At 43.9% G+C, this 16,446-nt stretch overlaps 2 protein-coding genes across 2 annotated transcripts in view; both read right to left on the minus strand.

Moving 5' to 3' along the window:
• The window catches only part of kcnh6a (potassium voltage-gated channel, subfamily H (eag-related), member 6a), a 29,546-nt gene extending 27,467 nt beyond the window's left edge, over positions 1-2,079 (minus strand). Inside the window, exon 1 of the mRNA XM_071535111.1 lies at positions 2,004-2,079. Within this exon, the coding sequence (XP_071391212.1) occupies positions 2,004-2,079 (76 nt within the window). The remainder of the gene's footprint in view (positions 1-2,003) is intronic.
• A 7,127-nt stretch (positions 2,080-9,206) lies between these two features.
• Positions 9,207-14,998, minus strand: gfap (glial fibrillary acidic protein). The gene is made up of 9 exons (XM_071535130.1): positions 14,472-14,998; positions 12,412-12,472; positions 12,206-12,301; positions 11,970-12,131; positions 11,329-11,454; positions 10,722-10,942; positions 10,555-10,598; positions 9,710-9,792; positions 9,207-9,460 (listed from the first exon to the last, which is right to left on the minus strand). The coding sequence occupies exons 1-9, from the start codon at positions 14,996-14,998 to the stop codon at positions 9,419-9,421; spliced, it is 1,362 nt and encodes a 453-aa protein (XP_071391231.1). The 3' UTR covers positions 9,207-9,418.
• Positions 14,999-16,446: the final 1,448 nt, after the last annotated feature.

Genomic DNA, 16,446 nt, shown 5'->3' on the forward strand with positions numbered 1-16,446 from the left:
ATTTAAAAAGACAGACAGTTTTGCCTCCCTGTATGTCAAATCTTTGATGCTCAGAGTTAAAACCTTATAACGCCGAGCTTGCGTCTTGTCTGCTTCCTGTTATCGATGACTGTAATGTGCGAGGCCCTGACAGCAGCCACTGAGCTGAAAATTGTTGTGCAACATGAAAGCGAATCAGGACAGTTTTGTTCGAAGGCTGTTAATGGAAGAGTTCAATGAGCTGAATGAAAAGTACATACATAACCCTCTGCCTCTGTTATCATCCTCCACTGGAACTGGGTTAAACAGCTCTCACTGCTCCCTGTCTAAACAGATGAGGGGGAGAGTGGACTTGGCTTCGTCCAGAGAAGGTGACCCCCCCCCCCACACACACACACACACCCTCCCTCCCCTCCCTCTCCCCTCCCCTCCCCTCCCCTCCCGTCCCTCCTCTCCCTCTCTCCAAAGTAAATGGGTGAGGTCCTCCGGTGGAAAGCACATCCTATCCAAAAGTCATTATCTGGGGCTCAGAGCGGAAACACCGATCGTCACGCTCGTTGCTAAGCAGCACCGCTGCGGCACGTGCCTCACCTGGTCACGCACACGCACGCGGCCGCGCACGCCGGGACGTTACATAATGATGCTTTCTCAAAACAGCGTATAGATTCGAGCGTTATTGGCCTAGATCTGAGAGGTGTTGCACTACTGAGACTGCTGTTGACTGAAAAGCAGGCTTTGCTTTGTTAGACCCCATTAGATGAATACTGTATGATCCCATGCAAACCAATCAGTGTTTTTGTTGTTTTATAAACTACAGCCAACCCAGACTCTGTGAATCACTGACAAAAATATGAGCTTTTGGCCACAGTGAGATAAAACTAAACCCTGTAGCAGGAGGAGGAGAAGAAGAAGACAGACAGACACAACATCAGTCTTATCAGCAGTCACAGTGGACACACGGGGGAGAAAGTAGGTCTATTCTTCCTCAGTCTGCAAGCAATAGTCTTTTTCTTTGCAGTTTTTAGTGGCACATGTGAGGTAACGGAACAGAAGCTGCATCACATGAGCAGTCCCAAACAAACAGAGATTCAGGTGCAATAACCCTCAAACACACAGGACATAAAAGGAGGAGGAGGAGGAGGAGGGGGGGGGGGGGGGGGGGGGTGTCAATCAGACTATACCTGACTCAATCAGACATTTCAACATAATGTAAAGCATTCATACAGTAAGTGTGTAGGCCTACCAAATGTACATGCACTACAGTCTGTGTGACACAGTCTAAACAAAGCTCAACGCATTAAAATAGACCAACAGGCTATAACTTAATTGGGTTGTATTAATATATGGCCACATGACTGCAAAAAGTCTCAATATGCTTCACGGGGCTGAATAATAAATGATATAGGAGGTTGACCCTATAGCTATAATATAACTAACTACATTATGTATAACTGGGCAACAAAAAACACAACCAAAATTACAAGATTTTACCCTCTGTATCCCTTATAATAAGGAAGAAACATGTCTATCTTGACCCTGTTCCATAGGATATATAGATAACTTTATTTGAACTTTTCTGATATATAACCTGTATATTTATCTATTGTGGGCTCACTATCCCTCCTGATTATAACAATATAATATCATAAACCCAGTCTCATATCACGATGAGCCCCCTGTCACTCTCCTAGTTGTAATCAGGGATGTAATTGAGAGTAAACCTAATCTCCTTTTTTACCCACTTTTTAATTTGCAGAATACGGTCTATCAGCCTTTTTTAGGCTGGCATACATCTGTAAGAGATACATTTGCAGCACACATCACAGTCAATATTATCAAAATGATTTAAGTTATATGAGGATAGGAGGGGAAAAAACCACGCATTAATGGTTTTCTTAAAGTACTAATCGATTTTTGTTCATATTGGTGGATGTTTGCCTTATGATGCTCGCCATCTGGAGCTCATCTTTTGATCCGGCACCGCGTCACATGGTTATAACTTAGTAAATTTGATGTGCACTTACTTTGCCCGTCGAATTTCCTGATGATGGTGTCCAGGTAGGTGTTCTGGAGCGCAACATGACCGCGTCTCACAGGCATTTTGGTGCTGAGAGAAAAGACTTCTCCGACACATGAACTTGCCTAGTTGGGAAACACTTCACAGATAAGAGATTTTGAAACGCCACCAGTGATGAAATAGGCCTGCTTCCAGAGGAGGATGAGCGTGAAACCAGTTCTGTTTTTTTTTTCCCCCCAAAGGCTGCCGCTGATGGTGAGGGATGGAGAGCTGGAGACGGATGGAGAGCAGGACTGGTTGCCAGGGCGATAGCAGATGCAGGATGTTGCACACTGACAATGTAAAAAACAAAAAAGTAGACGAGAATATTGCAGAAGGCGTATGCAACACTACCTAACCTTTAAAAATAAAAATAAACAGTGCATAAACCAGTTGCCTACAAGTCGGAGTCTTCTCCTGAGTGAGAAAAAACTCCTTTGGGGAAAAAACAGAAGAAGTTGTGAGGAGAAGCTGCAGAACACAGGATCCTTCCAGGTTGTTTGTCTTATAATCCCAGAATCCCCCTGAAGTTTGGACAGCTGGCGATAAGGACGGCGAGGAAGAAGCTCCTATTTGCCAGATTCTCTGGATCCACTCCCCCTCCGACCGCCCTCGGTTTGACAGTAGTGACAGCAGCGTCAAGTCAGCCAGAGTTAGCCTCTGCCTTGTAGTTTTGCCTTCAAAATAAAAGCATTAAAAAAAAAAAAAAAAAAAAAAAAAAACTGGCGCTCCAATTCGATTGGCTGCAGAAACAGTTGTGTCACAGCTGTGGATTAAATTTTACTTTCCAAGGTGTCTGGTGTATGTTTCGTGATTGTGTCTTTCTTCATTTAGCCCTATATATATATGGCAGCCCTATAGCCTATAAATTTATGGCAATTTATACAGGTCTTTATGGCAATGAATACATGCTGTGAAAAGCACATTTGGGAATTAATCTACTTATTCTTCCTTACACAGCCTATATTCATTTTTTCATTTTGGAGATTTGCATTACTTAAAAAATGCTGCAACACATTTTTGTTAATATATGGTTTTATTTTGAAAGCTATGACCGGAAGTTACATTTTTTGTTCTGGCTGACTTGACAGTTATTTTCCTCATGTAGCCTACAGACAGATTCCTCCTTACATATTCTTTATTTTAATTTTGGAACTTTATATTAATCAAAACTGTTGCAACACATTTTCGTCCACAAAAGGGCTTTTATCTTGAAAGTCGTGACCAGATGTTCTATGTTTTCTAACGTGTCTGGCTTGACTCTGGTCTGACGCCCTGACAGAGTGCAGACGCTCTCATCAGTCTGCCGCTTCACTCCACATCACAAGTCTCTGCGCTCAAAATAGCAGCATCCCCATTCTCTTTGGCTGCCATCACACTTCTAGATTACAATAGTAATCCGACAATAAATTATAGATAGCATATCAATTTCACAGCAAAACTATAAGCCCCCTTAGGAATATTATATGAATATTATAGTGATAGCATAGAAGATAAAAAATACCATAGAGTAGGATAAGGTCTCTATGCTCTCACCACAGGCAGCCTATACATTCCTGTTGGAATATTGTAGGAACATTAAAATGATTTTGTGTGTGTGTGTGTGTGTGTGTGTGTGTGTGTGTGTGTGTGTGTGTGTGTGTGTATGTACTGTATGTTATGTACATAAGTGTGTGTGGTGTCAGATCCAGTGTAATTCTGTCCAAAAGATGCCATTCTGTCTCTGGCTCTGGTTTTGTCCATTATGACGGCAGCTGTCAGTGGGACAAAAAGATGTCCCAAGACCCAAGATGTACCATCCTGATGAGCCGGATAAGAGACATGAAAGCAGACACAGAGGTGACAAAATGCACAGGAGAAAACAAGGCTACTAAGAAAATGGAGAACAAAACACGGCTCTGAAGCCTGAGAAAGGAGAGAGGTCTGTTGACTGTAACAGGAGGTTGAACAATTTCCAGCTTTGATGTTTCTCCCAGCAAAACATTGAAACTGCACTGCATCTATCTGTCAAGCTACCGCTGTTTATTATGCTCATGGCGGCTGAAAATGGAGGGGAAAAGAAAGGAACTTTTGTCTTAACAGGAACCACAATAAGGAGAGGAGAGTCACATCTTGGATTGGAGAAACACACACACACACACACACACACACACTCTCATATATTCATCAGAAAACAGCAGGGGAATGTATTCAGGTTCAGTGTTTAGCTGGAGAGACACACACACACTTCAGTCTGTTTCTCTGTGGCTGATGGAACCATATCCCTATTTCTCAATATGCTTCATAATCCCAAAACATTACAGCTGAACCCTGAGCCTCAGTGATGCCAAATCTGATCTTGTACCAAGCAAAAATCAGCAGAAAGTTATTTGGAAGCCAAATCTAAAAAAGAAAATCACATCAGGGCAGCATTCAGGACCAACACTTCCTTCTAAGTTGCTAGTTTGGTGACCTTCATCTAATAATTTATCACCAAGTAATATCTTGTCAGTCATCAGTCATTGTTCCACTTTGTCCCCATACATTTTGCAGATATAAGCAGGTTTGGAAGTTGGCATTTCATATTAAATGCAGGGACTTTGCCATATCTTAGGGTTTAGTGAATTGACGCTCTTGATGCCGCTCTGAAAGCGAACAGAGCTGCAGTTGAGATGTTTTGCAGCGCGGCACGTGTTCGCCGGTCTAGTGGCTCGGTCTCTAAAGGGTGTTTAAAGATCAGAGAGGACGTGGCTCCGGGGCTGGACGGACGGGCCGAGGTGGAGGTTCTGCGCTTCGTCTCAACGAGCTTGATGAAATGAGGGCTAAAATTAACCAACAAGCGCACATGCCTTCCCATGACCCTCTGGTGCGAGGGCCAAGTGAGACAGGAATGCGCGCCAAAGAGGGCAGCAGACAAAGAGCCTGAAAGACAAGGGGCGCTGGGCACAACAGTGAATGTGTGTGTGTGTGTGTGTGTGTGTGTGTGTGTGTGACCAGTTGCAATCACATTTTACGGCATCCCACTGATTCATTTTCTGTTTTCCTCAAATAAGAATGGAATAATAGAATATTTTGTGGAATCTTTGGTTGATGCTATTTGCTGAAACCATGAAGAGAGCAGCAGGCTTCATTAGGGAAGTGAGAAATGTCTTTGGTGAAAGAAAATTACATTGAACTCATCATATTATCATGATGATGATGATCAGAGCACAAATATGAGTATTTTCACTTTTGAATGGAGGCCTGCACCAGAGTTTGGGTAAATTCATGAATTAACTCATCAATTCCAATTCAACTGAGGAAGTGGATTTAGAATTGGAATTGGAATTGGAATTGGAATTGGAATTGGAATTGGAATTGGATTTGGATTTGGAATTGGAATTGGAAAAAACCTTTGATGTTTTTCTTACCGCACAGATAACATGCAGTGTTATATAGTATCAATACTGAATATCATTAAATGTTAAAGGTACCTTTCAAGTGGTATTTGACACATATTTGATTTGTTTAACTGTATTTTATTTGATTCCTAATGTTTGATTATCATGTTTAATCAAGTCAAGACAAACTCTCTTAGAAGTGGAATTTCATGGAATTTAATGGAATTCATTCTGTTTCCTGTCATTACAATTCAATTCCAGTTCTGTTTCCTTAAAGCTGGGGTGACATTCACATTCACACTCCAGGAACTGAATTTGAACTTATTCAACGCATTCTCACTTCACTTCATGAACGGCCCGACCCTGACCCGCTCTACCTGGAAGTCCGTGCCTGTGTGTTCCATGAGCAAGTGTCGGCATTTTCTGGACACCTAACCAAACTGAGTGACGGTGTGTTTTCATGTTCCCTATAGCTTACATGTCAGCTGTTCTCACCTCTCACCCGCTGCAGACAAGATAATAAGCGGGGAAAAAAACGAAATGCCCCATCTCAGTAATCTTTCCCCTCACCTTCCCGCCCCCTTCCCGTCCCGTCCCGTCCCTCTGGATCTGGACTGGATGTTAAAGTGTTTGGGAGCCAGACGTCAGACGGCCCGGACCGCCTGAGAGCTTTATCTGCCTGGAATTCCTTCAGCTCCGGGCCGCCTTCAGCACAGACCTGAGACCTTCCATTCCTCAGATAAGAGCCAGGCAAAATAGATACATACTGTACTTTACACACACACACACACACACACACACACACACACACACACACACACACACACTCAGAGGCACACACTCAGTGACACTTCAATGCAAACATCACACATCATCCCAAAGGAAAATGAGACTATACAGTATATTGAAATCTAATTTCTACTGTGGTAGGCATGGAAGGTTATGTGTGAAAGGAGATCAGTTTTTCTTTATTGCCAATGCAAAACAGACTTCACTGATAATCCTGATAACTCAAAGACAGTTCAGATATCCTGATGAGAAATTAATTTCAACAAGATTTTAAAGGTCCCATATTATTCAGTTTTTATGTTTTTGTTTTGAAATATGCTATGGCTCAGGATAACAATAGTGTCCTTCATGATGCTTTGCAAATAAATGTAGTTTAGTTAAAAGGGTATTTATTGACTGAATTTGAAGACTAATGCTGCGTTCATGCGCTGGTGGTAAGGTCCAACATCTGGCACTTCCAAGTCAGCTGCTAAACAGCTTTGCAATCACATGCTATTTGTTGGAAAATCAAACCCGGAAGACAAACATAGATCCATGGAAACATGGATAATTTAACAAACTTCATTTAAACAAATGTTGATGGTTAGTGTAATAAAGGTGCATGTGTGTATAAGTGTATTCTTACTGCTGACTGACACAAAACTTGATATTGCTGCCATGATTCCAATATATATGATAGAGTGTGAATGAAGAGTAAATCCTCACTGACAGAACAGTCACAGTACTAGACCCTGATTGGCCGACAACAGCAGCTCCTCTCATTTAAATGAGGTAAACCTGTTGATTGGAGGCTTTGCAGGCAAACTGGCCTGATTGGACGGATTTCAGTGATTCATTAGTGAGGGAGCCAATCAGGACTAAGTCTATTTGTGATGCGTTTACTGTTAGAGTTAGACTGAAACTGCCTGTAAAAAAGGATGGATTTTTGAAAATGCAACATTTAACCACTCAAACAAATCAAAATTTAACAGTGTCTTCATTAAACATATTTGATCATATATGTAAATAGAGGGAACTTTGAATTCCTACAAGTGGGCCCCTTTAAAACATCTCCAAGAGCACTTGTGCAATCTTTCCCTAAGTCTCTCTTACAAGAAGACTGATGGAGCGAAGTTAATGGAAACACTCCGTCTGTCGTTTTAGGGTGTTTGTCAGTCCGGTGCGGTTGTTTGTCTGCGTCGGAGCCGACACTATTTTTGTCCGTTATTTTTTCCTCTGCCCGGACATAAAACTCAGAGCGGGCAGCGATATTACAGGAGGTGAACCCATCTGCTCAGCGGTACGGCCTGGCCGATGGGCAGAGACGATCAGTTATGACGAACAGTGTCTGCTGCTGTCAACACTGTAATACCCCGAAGTTAAAGTGACATAGAGGTTGACTGTCACTCTATATAACACTCAGTTCAGTTGGATGTATACTGATGTAGGCGATGTGCCAATATTGAATCAGAGGCAAAATAACACTACTATGCATATTTTAATCTTTACGTTATCCTTCATGAAACGCACATGGAAAGCCAGCTAAGACGTTTAGGAAGAGAAAAGACAAGGAGGCATCATTTCTAACAAAGGAAATGTTTTATTGATGTTAACATTTTGTCATAGTGGAGGCCTATAGCGTCGATCAAAACTAAGGTTATATTCACAGCTCATGCAGGGTTTTCTTCGAACAAAAAAAAAAAAGCTGCGTCCTGCTACAAGACTCAGCAGTCAGCAAATCATATCTAGAACCGACAGAAGACAAAAAAACTCCACAAAAGACAAAGACAAGACAAAATACAAAACAGAGCGAATATCGAGAGAGGGTTGGATGTTATTGAGAGGAACAGGAGGAGAAGGGGGATGGGGGGGGGTTGGGTGGGTGGAAAGCACATGGGAACGCGATCACAGTTTGTCCTCGGCGGCGAACACAGCACCACACTCTCATTAGCGGCCGGGCCTGTCAGTGTGTTTCAGTCAGCGGGGCTTCCACCGAGGGAAGAGAGAGGGGTAGGGGTGGTGGTGGTGGTGGGCGGGGGTGGGGGGCATGGATTACAGAGTTAGTGCTGTGACACCCGTCCTTCCAACCTCCTTTCTATCCTCCCTTCAAAGTAAAATAAAAGGGTTTCAGCAGACAGCCACGTCTCACCCCCCCCCCCCCCCCCCCCCCCCCCCCCGCCCGGCAGCTGCCCTAGCACCGTGTTATCTCCACAAACACCCTCCTCTGTCTCTGTGTCTCTGCGCTATCACTCCAACACTCCACAAATTGGCCTGTGGAGGGAGGTGAGGGAGGTGAGAGAGGTGGGGTGGGGGCATCGCTTTAACTGGTTGGTTGGAGGTTAAAGGTCGAGTCGTTGCTTCCCAGCTTTCCCCCCCCTGGCCCGGCTCGGCCCTCGCTGTCACCTCTGCTATACTTAAGTGGGCACGCTCTGACGCCGTCCTGGTGTCAAAAGATGATGTTTGTCTTATATATATATATATATCACAACGCGTTCAAGAGGGAGGACGCCACCGGCTGGACGCGCAGTTAACGGCGTTTTCCCAGAGAAGAAGAAGAGGGAGGGAGGGAGGGTGGAGGCGGAGTGATGGAGCTGCGGCGACAGAGGGATGAAACATGAAATAGCACCGGAGGAGGGTAAAAAACAAAACAAAACAACAACAAAAATCAGCTCACTTTCACCTGTGGTTTCGCCCAAAGTACCGTCACATACACACACGCCGTCTTCCCCGTCTGAATCCCATCCTGACTTTACCGCTAACCCCGACTACCTCCTGTCGTTTCCTCGCCACGCTTCACATACACGATAACCACGCAACGTCAGCCTCCCCCCCCTCCCCCCTCCCCCCTCCACTGGATGTTAGCTGAACACAGTCACTACGTTTCAAGGCCTCTTCTATGGCAGCTATTCCAAAACAACGCTAACAATCTGGTCTGTCACTGGAAGTTAAAACAACAAACAGGGTACCAGTAAGATGGCTGGCCTACATTCCATATGCAAGCTAATAGTGGAGCTGTACAAGAAAAAACATACATGGATCTTTTTGGGAGACTAGGAGTATTCGATGGTTATGCCGTGGTCGTGGGACTGTGAAGCACTTGGTTTGTGGGTAATGATGAAGGGGAGAAATAAAATGGAATGATGTGATGACTTTGATGGGGCAGCTTTGGGGTTTGGAAACAAGAAAAAGTTGTTGGTAATCGTTCAAAATCGCTCAAATTGTTACTGAGGACAAGATGGCAAAGCCCGTCTGGATTTTAAGGAAGATCTTTGTGTTCAGTCGTTGATTCCTTAATGATCTGAAAAGAAAAGAGATCAGAGTTTAAAAAAAAAAAAAAAAAAGTAAAATAGGTCTCTGGTGAGTTGCTGTATGTGTTGCAGATGGCATCAGGTGTGCTGAGCCTGAGTGAATAATGTGTGTGAAAAACCTACTGCATTACACAATGTAGCACACTGCCCTCCAGAGGGGATGGGTGGGAGGTACAGTATGGATTGGCCTACTTCAGTGTGGGTGGGTTGTACTGTGTGTTATCTGTTTAAACACATACCTCTCCATCCCGGGTCTCCACAGTTCGAACCAGGATGCTCCTCTTCACGAGGGCCTCTGGATTTTTAACGTCCAAATTGGTTTCTGAGGGAGGAACAAGGGAAAATAAAAGGGGAAACATTAAGTGCAGTACAGCAAAAGCTCCTTTATTATGCTGTTTGATGGCCTTACGCTGCCTTCAAGTGCTGTCGGAAATACTGTAATTACGAGATGAGCGCATAAGAACGACCCAACAAAGTGGTAAATACAACAAATCAGAAGTCAATGATGCAATCTATTACTGTATTGTTTACATCCCTGACCTTGATTTTCTCCAATTAATTCTGTCACCGCAGCACAAATTAGCACTGTGATGCTTTATCCTTAAAGTAAAACATCAGCCACCAGTAAAGAACGACTTTGTTACGGGGTTCATTTTGTTCATATTATGTCTGAATGTGTGATAAGTCATATTTACGACCTCCAATGTCTGAAGTAGGAGTTTACGAGGAGCACTTGAAGGCAGCATTATTTACATTATAACCAGGGATGAAGTGAAGCGTAAATACACTTAGCCTCAGGCTGACATAAATCTTAATAACCCAAATTTATAGTATACAACATGGTAAGTAGCATCAAAATGATGGAAGTTGTATAAGTAAAAAGGTATAAAAAATAAAGGATAAATTAATGGTTTTCTGAAAATGGAATTGATTTTTGCTGGTTTTGGTGGTCATTTGCCTTATGATGACCGACTGGAGGTCATCATCATTATCAGTACTATGTGTAAGCGTGTCCTCAACCAAAGCAAATACAGCAAATTCAATAAAGGGGAAAAAATGATTGGATGTTATATTCTTTACTCACCTCTGAACTGCAGGTTGGAAAAGCTCTGAACTGGAACAGTGATCCTGGAAGAGGAGAGGAGGGACAAATAAACTCACTGACAAGACAACGACAAGAGTTATTTACATTTCTCCTTTACAATCTAAAATCACCCCAGAAACCAAGCGGCCTGCCAGGCTCCTCCTCACCTGCTCTCCTCCCCCTCCAGCAGTTTCCTGTAGGTGGCGATCTCAATATCCAGGGCCAGTTTGACGTTGAGGAGGTCCTGGTACTCCTGCAGATGTCTGGCCATCTCCTCCTTCAGCGCCTGGATCTCCTCCTCCAGACGGATCGCCGTATCCTGGTAACCGCCCGCCTCCATGGCGAAGCGGTCCTCCATGTCCCGGAGCTGGCGTTCCAGAGACTCGTTCTGGAGGAGGGGAGGAGAGACGAGATGGAAATTATAATGGCAAAAAACTATTACAACTACTATTGCTTCTACTACTACTACTACTATGACTATTAGTGCTACTATACTACTACTACTACTGTCTGCTACTATTTATGCATATAATCTGGTCAAAATGTCACATGAGAATCAGTTCAGGTTATGGTTTCCCACAGACAACCCATGTAGTATTGATCAATTCTACAATAAATATGTAATCAACCAAACCTCATCATATCCACCACATCGGAGGTGGACGATACTATCTGATCTTTAATAAAAGGCCAATATCGGCCTGATATATCGGTCTGTCTCTAGTCTCGTCAGTTGTGATTAACACAGCCTGGTCTCTGGTTCGGTGGACTCACTGTCCCGCGGAGAGCCTCCAGGTCGCAGGTCACCACTTGGATCTGGCGGCGGTACTCGTTGGCCTCCTGCTTGGCCTGGCGCAGGGCTTCTGCGTTCCGATTGGCTGCGTCCGTCAGGTCAGCAAACTGTGCACAAACACAAACAACAACACAACTTGTATGTGATTGTGTTGTGCCTGGTGGACTTTGGCACTTTCAGCATTACTGCTGGTATTATTATGAGCTTGTTGGTATGATTATGACCTAGTTTTTTGACACCTAGGTTTTAATAATTTTTAAATTCTCATTAATTTTCCATGCTATATATACATTTCAGATTTTTGTGTATTTTCATATTGCATATATTATGTTTTCTTTGCCTCAGTATGTTCTGCTGCTGTTATTTTGCACATGCTCATACATGCTGTAATCCATATATTTTATAATCATATAATCCTAGTTAGCAGTGTTGTAATTGTCACTGTGTTATGTTTGACACCCTCCATTTGCTCTATTCTTATTTTATATTCTGTTGTTCTTTGCTGTATGACCCAGTTTCCCCACAGGGATCATTAAAGTTTCATCTCATCTCATGTTGATGTGTATCTCTCCACCTCTCAGTCCTTGCATGCTTAATGAAAGGCTTTCCTGAGTCTGCTGACCTTGGATCGGTACCAGTCCTCTGTCTCCTGCATGTTTGAGGTGGCCATGGCTTCATACTGGACCCTGATGTCTCTCAGAGCGGAGGTCAGGTCCGGCTTGGACACGTCCAGGTCCACATGGACCTGCTGGGCCATGATCTGCTCCTGGAACTCACGCAGCTCCTGGAACGAGGATGAGATTTTTCTTTCATCTTTGCCTTTCATTTTCAAATTCTTTCCTAATTCACTGTGCTTACCTCCTCGTGGATCTTCTTCAGGAAGTTGATCTCATCCTGCAGGGCATCAATCTTCCTCTCCAACTGGACACGATTCAGAGCCGCCTCATCCACATCCTACGCAAAGAAGGAGCAAAGTAAGGGAGTGAGTGTGAACGGTCAGAGATATATTATATATTGTTTAGATCACGAGTTGGTGAGGAGGAGGCAAATATCAGGAGGATTACCTGTCTGAAGGCATTCAGGTTGTTCTCTCCATCCTGTCGCAGGCCCATCTCGTCCTGCAGTCTGAGTAAGACACAGACAGAAGTGAGAAATTGTAATAAATGTATATCATAGCTCATCATCGGCCATCCTGACTACAGGAATCAAATAATTTAATTTTCCTGCTCCCATTAATAAGACTGTATGTTCTGTTGAAACAAGATCCCAATAATTTCTAGTTGAATTATTTTGTAAACATGGGATGACAAATCACTACAAGATGTAATGACATATGACAATATGTTTTTATTAACAGAAATGCCATGAATAAGACTGCAACATTCTATTGAAACAGCAACCCAATAATTTCTAGTTGATTTATGAGTGAATGGGGGACTACATATGATTAAAACATGCAAAAACATATGATTTGTTTAGTTTTTTAGTAACAAAATGCCGTAAACAAGTTCTATTGTAATAATTATTAATAATAATAGTGTCATTATTTTTTTACATGGTATTACATGACTACAGCATGCAAAGACATATTGTTTAGTGTGTTTTTAATTAACAAAAATTCCATAAAAAGACTGCATATTCAATAGCAACAACATCCCAATAGTATCTAGTTTAGTTTTCACACATACTGGATGACATACATCAGTCAAAAGAGAAACAACCTTGTCATTCAATTAGAGTAGACCTTTATGATAAAAGGCAAACTGCGGGGATCGAAACCTATTTCAAGCCTTAATACATCAGGCTGCTGCTCCCCGTGCTGCAGGGGAAGACTGGGGCTCAGCTGAATAGGCAGCTTACGCATCATTAGACATTCACTCCAATCTAGCAGCCAGAGCCTTTCCCACGGGGTGGAGTTTACACACTCACAAAGGATCCACATACACACTCACATCCTCACACACAGACACACACCACCCTGCAATCCATCCGCCACACACACACACACACACACACACACACACACACACACACACACACTCACTCAGACACAGAAACACACAGACGCTCACACACACGCTCACAGACGTAGGGCAACATCTGTATGGATTCATGCAGAGTTAGATGAATGGAGTGGTCTGAGGAGAGCAGCAGGAATCACAGTGACCTTTGACCCTCTCAGCCATGACCATCACAATTCACTCTGCGTTCTTTCAGCGGTGTGGGAAATCAGAGGGAGGAGACTCTGAAATAAGTCCTCTCCGCCTTCACGGATGTTCAATCACTGATCCTCCAGATGAAATCCAATTATAAATTTATGCCAAGCTTGCACCTTAAGTGAAGAAAAGTCTTGTGTTTGCATTTGCAACAGTGTGAAGTCCAGTGAATTGGTATTTTGGGATAACAAGCAACAAGCGAACATCTGCCTGGCAGTCTGCTCTCTTTGTGGGAAGCTACTATTGTGTTTCCCTTCATTCCTCCACACTGATTCAATGGCGGCTAGGGGTCCGGCCAGGATCAAGTTTGTAAAGAGGGATCCAGGAGTAAAGCTCGCCCAGAGCACAGCGGTCTGCATTCCAGCAAACCAGAGACAAAGCTAAATCTGCATATAAATGCATTCGTAATAAAGAAAAAATCTCTCATTGATGCAACAAGACTACGTCTGGATTGTATTTTTGTCTGAGAGAACTCAAATCTCCCTCTTCCTCAGCAAACAGATATTTAAGAAATTTCCAAAACAACCGGTGCAGAACACCAACATAGAGCCAAAGCCAAGTTGACCGAAATCAAGCAATCCTTGATAATCTAATAAAGACTAGATTTACACTTCAGCCATTTAGCTGATGCTCTTTTCTAGAGCAACTTACAAAACTGCAATAAGTGCCAACTGTAGAATAAATGTCAATCAAAAAGTACAAGCAACCAGAATAAGGAGTGCAAAGGTCAGGGCTTTAGTGCCTTTACAATATTCTTGTGAACATAAAACAACCATGTTAAGAGCCAGTGCTAAGAAAGAAATAGAATAAGTGAAGGAGAGAGCTAGAATGTTTTTTTCACTACTATAAGCATCACCCCAACATGACCCCCCACACACCTATAGGAGCCACACCCTGCCTCCTCTTACCTCTGCTTGAGCGTGGCCACATCTCCAGCCAGGTTGTCCCTCTCTATCTCCAGCCGGGCTTTGCCAGCGGTGAGGCCGTCCACCTGCCTGCGCAGCTCTCTCAGCTCCTCCTGGTAGATGTCTCCCAGGTGGCTGGGCTCCTTCCCCTTCAGCTGGTTCAGCTCCATCACCAGCATCTTGTTCTGCTGCTCCAGGAAGCGCACCTTCTCTATGTAGCTGGCGAAGCGGTCGTTCAGACCCATCATCTCCATCTTCTCGTTGGTGCGCGTCTCCTTGTACTGGGCCTTCATCAGGGAGTCGGCGGAGAAGTCCAGCCGGTCCCCGGGGCTCCCCAGCATCAGGGCCGTGCTGGCCGAGCCCAGGGAGAGCCGGGACACGGGGGTGGAGTGGGTGATGTGGCGGGGGGTGCCGTGCCAGGACAGGCGGCTGGAAGAAAGGCTGCCGATTCTGACCCCAGCGCCTGTACCGGCGGAGCCCTGGGGCCCGAAACGCTTCCTGTAGGAGGACTGGACTCTCTGACTCTCCATGATGGGGAATGAAGCTCGGCCAGGGGACAAACAGGGCTTTTATAGAGGCTGGCAGCACCCCCCCACCCTCCAGTCCAAAGCAGAGAGGCCACTGGGTGGGGCAGAGGGGAGGGAGGGTGGCAGTCAGTGAATGGGACAAAAAGGAGAGCGAAGGGGTGGTTTACATGACACTCAAAAAGCTGTGTGCCAGGGATTGTTTGTGCTCGTCCACTCAACTCCAAATGTGTCTTGGCCATCTCCCTCTCTCCCCTCTCCTCCCTCGTTCCTGGCCTCTGACTCTCTCTCTCTCTCGCTGTCTCACTCTCTCTCTCCCCCTTTTTTGTTTTTCTCTCTCTCTTTCTGTTTCAACTGAATGAAAAGGAATTTGTGTGACAGAGCCTGGCCACCAATTCAACATGACCACACATGCTCTCTTACAAAAACAGAAACAGGGAGTGAGTGGACAAAAGGAGGGAGTTGATGGAAAGAGTTCTGTCCTCCTCGCTGCTAGAAAGTGATGGCGATAGATTGACGGATGAAGTAGATAAATTAGACTTAGAGAAAGAGTAAAATGTTAGGTGTATAGCTGTGTGACGCAATGTTTTGGCCAGTGTCCCATATATCAAACTAAGCCTGCAGGATTTAGAGGAATTACACTGCTGGGCCCACAGCCACATTATGTGAGGACAGAAGCACCATCTAGGAAAGCAACTCGGCACCGTCGCCTCTCCTCCTTGGATCTCAGTCTGAGGCACAATTACATAACAAGGGAAAACACAGAGAAACAGTTATGAAGCCTCTGCTGCTTGTCTGGGTCCAACTAATAAGTGCCAGCAATCGTTCACTAAACTTTGGCGAACTACAATGGGAATAACTTGAAATTAAGTGATGTAGAATCTTTGATTAAAGTCACAGTTCTTCAGTATTATTCTTAGAGTGACTGTAGTTTGAGATAATAGATAATAGATAAATTTCCAAGGCATAATGTCAGTAGGTTTAGTCATTTAAGATTAACTGTTGACCTAATTAATGACTTGAAAAATGAATAATGTTTAAGCAAACTGAAATCCTCCCTTTTCTTAAAGGTATACACCAAGTTTTAGGGAGTTTTTGTCCCATTTGTCAACTTGTTGTTAAGTGATGAGAACATAGACGACAAAATCATCCATGTGTCCCCGGTAGATCATTGGCTCCGGTGCTACATGCTAACACTTTAGCGTCCACTATGTTGAGTGGTGGTAGACGACTAACATTATCTCAAAGGTGAGAAAACGAGAACTTGTAGCAGCTCTAAACCTAAATGGAGCATAGAGCACTGGAGCCAATGATCTACTAGGGACACATTGATGATTTTGCCGTGTATGTTCTCATCACTGGGTAAGCTGACCAATGGGACCATCTCACCAAAAACTTGGTATTCTTTTAAATTCTATCATGGTCGCCACACACACCCGCACACATACATTTTT

Source organism: Centroberyx affinis, unplaced genomic scaffold (genome assembly GCF_046629955.1).
Source record: "Centroberyx affinis isolate AG114_WGS23_722 - 3 ecotype Tasmania unplaced genomic scaffold, CSIRO-AGI_Caff_v1 ptg002667l_1, whole genome shotgun sequence".
Lineage (NCBI taxonomy): Eukaryota > Metazoa > Chordata > Actinopteri > Beryciformes > Berycidae > Centroberyx > Centroberyx affinis.

Coding starts and splice junctions, on each gene's coding strand:
- gfap (XM_071535130.1), bottom strand. CDS start 14,998: ATGGAGAGTCAGAGAGTCCAGTCCTCCTACAGGAAGCGTTTCGGGCCC. Junction 11,455..11,969: donor AGGACTGGTACCGATCCAAG/GTCAGCAGACTC, acceptor GTTTGTGCACAG/TTTGCTGACCTGACGGACGC. Junction 9,793..10,554: donor TTCCAACCTGCAGTTCAGAG/GTGAGTAAAGAA, acceptor TTCCTCCCTCAG/AAACCAATTTGGACGTTAAA.